Raw genomic sequence first — 10,233 nt, 5'->3', positions numbered from 1 at the left:
TGCTGCTATTGGGAATGCCAGCACTTGTAAATTCCTCTCCAAATCTCACATTTATCCTGATTTGAAACTAACTGCAATTCCTTTATTGTCTATGAATCAGAATCCTTCAATTTACTTTCTACAGGGAGTAGCTGTACACCTCAGGACTGAAGTGGTTCAAGAAGTCAGCTCAACACGACTTTCTCTAGGGCAAAGGAGGCAATGGCCTAGCAATCCAGAGACCCAGGAAATATTCTCAGGACCCGAGTTCAAACCCCTCCATGGGAAATTTGAATTCACTTTAAAAAAATCTGGCATTAGAATGATGGCTATGTTGTTTAAAAAAAGGTCCCATCAACCCATGTCATTCACTAATGTTCTTTAGGGAAAGAAATCTGCCATCCTCACCTGGTCCAGCCTGCATGTGACTCCAGACCCACAGCATTATGGATGACGCTTACTGTTCTTTGCAGTAGCCAGGCAAGACACTTATTTCAAGGACAGCGTGAAATGAGAAATAAATACTGGCCCAGCTAATGACACCTACATCCCACGAATGAATTGAAAACAAAAGGAACAGGCATTAAATAAGGATGGCATGGTGGCTCAGTGGTTAGCACTGCTGCCTCACAGCGCCAGGAACTTGGGCTTGATTCCACCCTCTGGCAACTGTCTGTGTGGAGTTTGCACATTCTCCCCGTGTCTGCGTGGGTTTCCTCCGGGTGCTCTGGTTTCTTCCCACAGTCCAGAGATGTGCAGGATAAGTGGATTGGCCATGCTAAATTGCCTGTAGTGTTCAGGGACGTGTAGATTAGGTGGGTTATATGGGAATGGGTCTGGGTGGGATGCACCAAGGGTCGGTGTAGACTTGTTGGGCTGAAGGGCCTGTTTCCACACTCTAGGGATTCTATAATAAGAATAAATGCAGATCTAGCCAGAGACTCCTATATCCCATGAGTGAATTAAAAAAAAGTTCTCACTGTTACTATCATTCTGTTCTATTTTGGAAGATTTGGACATTCACTTTAGGTGACTTGCGGTAGCTGGTCCTCTTCTGTAAGGCTGTAGAGCCTTCAGCAGCCTCATTTTACTCTCTCATTTTTGCTCCCCGTAGGTAAGGTTGTGACCACATATGGGGATAACATTAGAAGTCTGGCAAAAATATTAGTGTGGCTGACCTGGTAAACTGTAGTTGGTTCAATGTAGCCCTAAATCTGTGTAGTTTCTGAAGAAGTGTCAGAATAAACTTGAAATGTTAACTCTGTTTCTCTCTCCACAGATGCTGCCAGACCTGCTGAGTTTCACTGGCATTCTCAGTTTGAGTAGAACACCTAGCTGGCTACAGTTGTGTCAATATTTTGATCAAAGAGACAAATCCAGGCCATTTCTGTCTTGTCTATTGGCCTGTGAATGATTGGGATGACCGAGATCAAATAATACTATTTTGAAATATGTGGTTAATAATCAGCAATCCTATAACACTTTTCTTGTTCTGCACACACTCTTTTCCAGTGTCCTTGCAGGCTATAATGGCACAATTTTTGCTTATGGGCAGACAGGCAGCGGGAAGACTTTCACTGTCACAGGAGGAGCAGAGCGATACAGTGACAGGGGCATCATTCCCAGGACACTCTCATACATCTTTGGGGAGTTTCAGAAGGTAAAGTGCTTTGTCTATTGTTTCTAATGCTAAAGTAGTTCGTGGGTTGGTTGCAGTTGCAAAGGAAATAAAGTGTTATCCAAATATTTAAACTTGTGTAAGCAGTCGTGTGGAATGCCAGGAAATCTGTTACTGCCATATAACATGAATTAACTTGTATAGAAAATATTGAGAAGAGTGGGAAAGACTTAGTACAGGAATTCAGGGCAGATGACCATGTGCTTACTTTCAGCTTGGTTTAGATTTTTATTTTTAGATTTAATATTATGCGTCTAAGCCTCAATCTCCACCAGTCTCCAAAACCACATCTGTCAAGAATTTCAAGAACTAAGTTGGTTTGTTGGTTGGGGCAGTCCTGTCTGGAAGACGAAAATTATATAAGCTTGCACTGTTTATTCTGTACCTGGCTCCACTGCCTCAGCAGGAGACGTGGAATCTAAACAAAATCAGAACTCGTAGACATTTCCTCCTGTAGGCCTAAGTTTAAACTATGGACAAGTCATTAACTGTTGTAATTATCTCCGTTGCATTATCTTAATCCTTCATTAATCTTCTGGCAGTTATAAAGTCCAGTCTGTTCCCTCTTCCTGTTGTACAGTATATCTAATATTCAACATTTTGAAAAATTTATATTGGATGCAACTTGCAAAAGAGGTACATACTGTTTTATTGGATAATTGCACCTGTCTAATGCGCTCAAGATAGTCGATTAGTTCTTCAGAACAACCAGCATCTTTGCTGATGAAATCTCACTTCTTAGCCATAATAGGTTAGTCATGTCAAGATATATCACTGATTAAACGTGACAGTCCATCTGTGCTTCATCTTATATGGGTTTCACATACCACTGCTGCTCCATGGCAGTGTGGTAATTCAATGGTTAGCACTGCTGCCTCACAGCATCAGGGACACGGGTTTGCTTTCAGCCTTCGGTGACTGACTGTGTGGAGTTTGCACGTTTTCCCCGTATTGGCTTAGGTTTCCGCCAGGTGCTCTGGTTTGCTCTCATAGTCCAAAGTTGTGCAGCTTAGGTGGATTGGCTATGCTAAATTACCCATTGTATTCAGGGATGTGTAGATTAGGTGCATTAGCCATGGGAAGTATAGGGTAGGATGATGGGTCTGGGTGGGATGCTCTTCAGTGGGTTGGTGTGGACTTGTTGGGCTGAATGGCCTGTTTCCACGCTGTGGGGGTTCTATAAATATTCATTTTGAAGAAAGTGAAATTTCACATTTGAACCAGTTTATGCACTGCACTCTTACAGTTCCTCAGATGCCCACTTTCTCAGCCCTGCTTTCACTCAGTTCCTTTCAGCATATAGGTAATCACCCCTGGATCTGTCGTTAGTGCTCTATACCCACATTGTGGGTGATTTACAAGTGTACTGTGATGTCATTATCAACAAAACGAACAACTCTGAACTGATGACCTCGTTGCCGTTGAAACCTCACTCTTACAAATTCCTGAGAAAAAGTCAAAATAATAGAGTAGAAGTGAAAATTAAGGGGTGGAAAGACTTGATACCAATTCAGTATTCCAGCCAAAATATGGTACTTAGCCATATAAGCAAATATCGGGATAGATGACCGAACATTTTGTCAAAAGGATAATTTTTAATGAACTTTTTCTTAATCATTTGCGGGATGAGGCCTTTGCTGGCTAGGCCAGCATTTATTGCCCATCCCTAATTGTCCAGAGGGCAGTTAAAAGTCAACCACAATGCTGTGGGTCTGGAGTCACATGTAGGCCAGACCAGGTAAAGATGGCAGTTTCCCTCTCTAAAGGACATTACTGAATCAGATGGGTTTTTGCAACAATTGACAATGGTTTCATAGTCATCATTAGACTCTTAATTCCAGATATTTATTGAATTCAAATTACACCATCTGCCATTGTGGGATTCGAACCTGGGTCCCCAGAATGTTACCTGAGTCACTGGATTAACAGTCCAGCGATATTCTCAAAGGAGAAATGAGGGAGATGTTTAGCGAGGACATTCTTGAGTTTATGGCCTTAGTACTTGGAAGCACAGCCGCCAATTTAAAAGAAAATAAAAGTGGAGCTACTCAAGGGACTAAAATTGGGGATTGTATTTAATTGAGGGTTCAGAGCTGGACAGAATTTATATAAGAAAACATTGCTTTTGAGATATGGGTATTGCTGGTTAGGCCTACATTTATTATGGTTTATTTTATTTTGTCTTTTTTTTATTGCCTGCAATAGGGTTAGGGTTAACCCTATCTGTCCTTCAGAAGATGATGGTGAGCGACCCATTTGAACTACTGCAGTCCCTGGAGAGTAGGTACACCCATGGTACTGTGAGGAAGGATTTTGACCCAGTGACTGTGAAAGAGTGGGAGTATAGTTACAAGTCAGGATGGTGTTTGGCTTGGACTGTATGTGGCAAGGTTGCATAGATTAAATCTGATCCTCTGGTTGAAGGATTTCTTTCCCTGTTTGGTGTCCAAATAGTTCAATGTTTTAACTTCAGGTTGCACCTCATTTTTCAGCATGCTATTCCTGGTGTGCCCTCAGCACTCTTTGGACCAGGTTTGATTCCCCAGCTTCATGGTATTGGGAAACTGGGGGAGATGCTGGGCCATGAGGTTATTAATTGTGGTTCAATACAATGCTGCTGCTGTTGAGAGTTCACCTCGTCTCATAGCTGCCCAGTTTTGGTTGCTAGATCTATTTGAAGTCTATCCTATTGTTATTTGTTATTTACATAAATGATCTGGATGTGAATGTACAATGCATGATGAGTAAGTTTGCCGATGATATAAAATTAGGAGGTATTGTTGGTAGTGAGGAAGGTTATCAAAAATTACAGAGGGGTCTTGATCAGATGGGGAAGTGGGCTGAGGATTGGCAAATGCAATTCCATATAGGTAAGTGTGAGGTTTGCACTTTGGAAAGTCAAACCAAGGTAGGACTTATACAGTAAATGGCAAGGCCCCGAGGAATGTTGTGAAACAGAGGGACCTACAAGTACAAGTACATAGTTCGTTGAAAGCAGCATCACAGGTAGACGGGGTGGTGAAGAAGGCATTTTGCATGCTGGCCTTCATCGGTCGAGGCATTGAGTATAGGAGTTGGGACGTTATGTTACAGTTGTAAAAGCCGTTGGTGAGGCAGCAGTTGGAGTATTGTATACAGTTTTGGTCACCCTGTTATAGGAAAGACAAAGTTAAATTGGAAAGTGTGCAAAGAAGATTTACGAGGATGTTGCCAGGACTAGTAGGCCTGAGTTATAGGGCCAGGATAGGACTTTATTCCTTGGAATGTAGGAGAATGAGGGGTGACCTTATTGGGGTATATAAAATCATGAGGGGCATAGATAGGATGAATGCATATAGTCTTTTTCCCAGGGATGGGGAATTGAAAACTAGAGGGCATAGGTTTAAGGTGAAAGGTGAAAGATTTAAGAAGGACCTGAGAGTCAACTTCTTCACGCAGAGCGTGGTGCATACGTGGATTAGGCTGCTATAGAAAGTGATTGAGGCAGGTACAATAGCAACATTTAAAAAAACATTTGGAGAGGTACATGGATAGGAAGGATTTAAAGGGATATGGACCAAATGCGGGCATTTGGAACTAGCTGATTGGGCACAATTGTCAGCATGGACCAGTTTGGGCCAAAGGGCCTGTTTCCATGCTGTTTTACCTTATGACTCTATGGCTGTATTAACACAACATGATGGAGGGTATGATCAATGTAAAGGTGGGGCATCCTCTTCACAAGGATTGTGCAGTTGTCACTCCTGCCAATTGTTTCATCGAAATGCATCTACGAAAGATGGATTGGTTACGAAGAGGCCAAGTAGATTTTTCCATTTTATTCGTTTTCTTACTGCCTAGCCCAGACCCAGTCTAACAGCTGTGTACTTTGGAACCTGCCCAACTCCATCAGTAGTGGTGCTACCAGGCTAATCTTGGCACTGGACATTGAAGTTCCCTACCCAGAATATAGTCTGTGCTATTGTCCCGTTCAGTGCTTCCTCCAGTTGATGTAAAGCATAAAAAAGTACTTATCAGTGGACATCGTATGGTAGTGGTAATCAGCAGGAGGTTTCCTTGTCCATGTTTTCGTATGGTAGTGGTAATCAGCAGGAGGTTTCCTTGTCCATGTTTTCGTATGGTAGTGGTAATCAGCAGGAGGTTTCCTTGTCTATGTTTTTCCTGCTGTCATGAGACTTTGAGGTCCAGAGTCAGTGTTCAGGACTGCAGGTGTTTCCCTTCCAACTATATATTACTGTGCAGCCATCTGTGCTGGGTCTGTCCTTCTGATGGAACAGGGCATATGTGGTGATGGTGGTATCTGGGACTTTGTTTCTAAGGTATGATTCTGTGACTATGACCTTGTCAGGCTGTGGCTGGACATGTCTGTGGGATAGTTCTCCAATATTTTTTCATTTGTTTAGGGAATGAGTGTATTTGCCGGCCAGGTAGCATTTATTGTCTATCCCTAATTGTCCAGAGGCCAGTTAAGAATCAGCCATGTTGCTGTGGGTCGGGAATCACATGTAGACCAGACCAGGTATGGATGACAGATTTCATTCCTTAAAGGACGTCAGTAAACCAGATATGCTTTTACGATAATTAACAGTGGTTACTTGGTTGTCATTATGCTGGCCTCTTGTTACAGATTTTTTTGTATTTAATTTTGTATTGAATTCAAATTTCAGCATCTACCATGGTGGAATTCGAATCCATGTCCCTAGAAAATTAACTTTCAGTTTTGAGTTACTGGTCCAAGGAACACAAGTGGGCAAAAATACCCCCATATATTAGTAAGGAGGATTTTACTGGGATGATACTGGTGTGTGTGCTGTTGTTGTTTCCACTGCCAAGATCAATACTGGTGCTTTGTTTAGTTTTATTTAGAGTTAGAGAGATGGCAAAGGGTGAGGCCATGAAGGAATTTGCAAACAAGTATGAGAATTTGCAGTATGAAGCATTGGTTAATTAGGAGCTATTAGAAAGATCATTGAGCAGGGGTGATGTGTAAATAGTGATTCAACATAGAGATCAGAATTCTGAATGAGATCAAGTTTATCCTCTGTGGAATGTGGGAGACTAGCTGGGAGTATGTTGGAATAGTTGTGTCAGGAAGTAACAAATGAGAATTTGGGCAGTAAATAAGCTTAGCCAGGAGTGTTTTCAATTGACATTACAAAAGTGGAAGTAGGCATTTTTAGTGAGATGGATATGTTGTCAGAAACTCATCATAATTTTGATACAATAGACAAGAGTAGGGTTTATACAATTAATGGTAGGGCCTTGACTAGTGTTGTAGAACAGAGGGACCGATGGGTGCAGGTACATAATTCTTTGAAGTTTGCATCACATGTAGACAGGATGGTTAGAAAGGTGTTTGGCACGCTTGCCTTCATTGCTCAGTCCTGTGAGTATAGCAGTTGGGAAGTCATGTTGAGTTTGTACAGGACATTGGTGAGGGCTCTTCTGGAATATTGTGTCCAGTTCTGGTTGCCCTGTTATAGGAAGGATATTATTAAGCTGGAGAGAGATTTACCAGGATGATGCTGGGTATGGAAGGTTTGAGTTATAAGGAAAGGCTGGATAAGCTGTGACTTTTTTCACTGGAGCCTAGGAGATTGAGAGGTGACCTTATAGAAGTTTATAAAATAATGAGGGATATAGATAGAGTTAATGATCTTCTCCGTAGGATGAGTGATTTCAAGAATAAAGGGCACACTTTTAAGGTGAGAGGAGAGAGATTTAAGAAAAATATACCTACAGGGTGGTTTGCATGTGGAGTGAACTTTCTGAGGAAGTGGTGCATGTGGGTACAATTACAACGTTTGGAAGACCTTTTAAGTACATGAATAGCAAAAAATTGGAGGGGATATGAGCTAGGAGCAGGCAGGTGGACTAGTTTAGTTTGGGATTATGTTCAGCATGGACTGGTTGGACCGAAGGGTCTGTTTCCGTGCTCTACGACTTTATGAGATCAAATATAAGACTAAGGTTGTGAACTTTCTGGTTCAGTCTCAGTCAGTTGCAGGTTGAAGAATGGGGTGGGGGCTTGGAAAAGAGTTTGTGAAGGAGGCAGTAGCATAAGTCCTTTCGATGTTTAGTTGCTGGATACATTTGTTCGTCCTATGCTAGATGTTAGATAAGCAAATCTGATAGTTTAGAGACAGTTAGGAATTCAGAGTAGTGGTATTGAGGAAGGAATGGGTAATGTGAAAACTGTCAGTGTGTTGTTGGATTATTTCTCTGAAGGGCACTGTGTGCCTGAGAAATTGGGAGAAGGGTAAGGATAGAACCTCAAGCATCAGCATAGGTAACAGCATGGCAGTGAGACAAGAAGCCATTGCAGGTAATTCTCTTACTACAACTGGATTGTTAAGCATTATGCCTGGCAAATGCAGTCCCATTCACAGTGTTGATATTGAAAACTATTGGAGAAGCATAGTGGCAACTTTCTCAGGACCCAGCAAACCTCCTTTTTTTTATTACTGCTTCTTCAAACCTTGAGGATCACTAGAGGAAGGATGATGGCAATCCTTAAGATCCTAAGCCGTTTGTTGTGGGCTAAAAACCTAGCAGTGGTCATCTTTGTCTTCATGTAGGTCCAATTAGACTTTAGGTAAGACCAAGGCTTGACAAACATTGGCTATTTAACTGCTGGACCCCTTTCACCTTTGGTAAATTTCATTCCTCTTTTGAGAATTTTCTGCCTCTGGGGATCCCGTTAAACCCTGACCAGGAAAATGGCTTGAATCTGTAATGCGTTCAGTGCATTTGGCAGAATTCTCTTTCTGTTTGAGTACAGTCAGTGACAGGAAAAACAGGCTTGTGTATTGTCAAGGAATTAATCTTGTGTATTTTTGCACATCTGTTGTATGACTTGGCTGTCGATTCTGTACCACTTATTGCCAAATTGACTTAGTTGCATAAGACAACAGCACCTTGCATTGCCTGAAGGTGTCTAACTGAATAAGTCTTTGTTCTTTTTCCCCTTGCATGACCTTTTGAGTGACAGGGATTTTACCCAACCTGAGATGCTTAATAAAATTATTGTTGCAGTAAACTATTGAACTGAAAGTCACTATGTGAAAATGTAGAATTGCAATGTGCACAATAAATTATATACCTAACCAACAACTTGGCTTTTTTGTTATTTGTTTCATTTCCTTTGGAACAGGACAGCAATAAAGTCTACACAACTCACATTTCCTACTTAGAAATCTACAATGAATGTGGTTATGATCTTCTTGATCCACATCATGATGCCTCCAAACTTGAAGACTTGCCGTGAGTTCAGTTAATTTCAGCTGCCCTTTTCCTTGATCTGTTCCCTTTTTTTCTCTCTCAGAAGTAGTTCATTTGAGGAAAAGCATTATTAAGTTGCCAGAATAAAAGTTGAAAAGGTTATTTAACATATTTACTGTCCGCAACATTAGTTGCATGTTTATGACTGTAAAATCCTTATTGACTCATTGTTTCTGTACAGTTCTGATTATGGCTTTGTACGTTTTGTGGTCATGTGGTTTTGTTTGAAGTCAGCTTTTGTTTATTTCTCTCAATTCTTTAAAGTTAAACATAATTTCTTGGTTCTCGGAGAAGAGTGAGTTGTCACCAAGAAAGTCATTGGAAGAGATTACTCGAGAATGTGGAAGAATCTGGGCAGTGATAACCACTTCAAATAATTTTATCTTCCTGCAAATTAATGACAATGACGAAGGGTTTGATGTTTCGTTGAAGAGAGAATCAAACTCTCGCATATTTTGGGTTGCTGTTTTTTATAACCTGCAAAGTACGTTCACTAAAAATAACGTCAATTTTGTGCCAGTCAAAAATAACCGCCCAAGTACTCTAAGATAACAAGGTGTAGAGCTGGATGAACACAGCAGGCCAAGCAGCATCAGAGGTGCAGGAAAGCTGACGTTTCGGGCCTAGACCCTTCTTCAGAAATGGGGGAGGGGAAGGGGGTTCTGAAATAAATAGGGAGAGAGGAGGAGGCAGATAGAAGATGGATAAAGGAGCAGATAGGTGGAGAGGAGATGGACAGGTCAAAGAGGCAGGGATGGAGCCTGTAAAGGTGAGTGTAGGTGGGGAGTTAGGGAGGGGATAGGTCAGTCCAGGGAGGACGGACAGATCAAGGAGGCGGGATGAGGATAGTAGGTAGGAGATGGGGGTGGGGCTTGGGGTGGGAGGAGGGGATAGAGGTGAGGAAGGACAGGTTAGGGAGGTAGGGACAAGCTGGGCTGGTTTTGGGATGCGGTTGGGGGAGGGGAGATTTTGAAGCTTGTGAAGTCCACATTAATACCATTGGGCTGCGGCGTTCCCAAGCGAAATATGAGGTGCTGTTCCTGCAACCTTCGGGTGGGATCGTTGTGGCACTGCAGGAGGCCCAGGATAGACATGTCGTCTGAGGAATGGGAGGGGGCGTTGAAATGGTTCGCGACTGGGAGGTGCAGTTGTTTAGTGCGAACCGAGCATAAGTGTTCCGCAAAGCGCTCCCCAAGCCTCCGCTTGGTTTTCCCGATGTAGAGGAGGCCACAACGGGAACAGCGGATACAGTATACCACATTGGCAGATGTGCAGGTGAACATCTGCTTGATGTG

At 42.2% G+C, this 10,233-nt stretch overlaps 1 protein-coding gene across 1 annotated transcript in view; it reads left to right on the top strand.

The window, feature by feature from the left end:
* Positions 1 to 577: 577 nt before the first annotated feature.
* kif6 (kinesin family member 6) overlaps positions 578 to 10,233 on the top strand; it is a 504,857-nt gene continuing 495,201 nt past the window's right edge. Inside the window, exons 1-3 of the mRNA XM_048596661.1 lie at positions 578 to 591; positions 1,492 to 1,639; positions 8,811 to 8,920. Coding sequence (XP_048452618.1) covers positions 578 to 591; positions 1,492 to 1,639; positions 8,811 to 8,920 — 272 coding nt within the window. The remainder of the gene's footprint in view (positions 592 to 1,491; positions 1,640 to 8,810; positions 8,921 to 10,233) is intronic.

The sequence above is a fragment of the Rhincodon typus genome, chromosome 5 (genome assembly GCF_021869965.1).
Source record: "Rhincodon typus isolate 14 chromosome 5, sRhiTyp1.1, whole genome shotgun sequence".
NCBI lineage: Eukaryota > Metazoa > Chordata > Chondrichthyes > Orectolobiformes > Rhincodontidae > Rhincodon > Rhincodon typus.
Note: the sequence above shows the minus strand (reverse complement) of the source record. Positions and strands in the feature narration are given on the sequence as shown.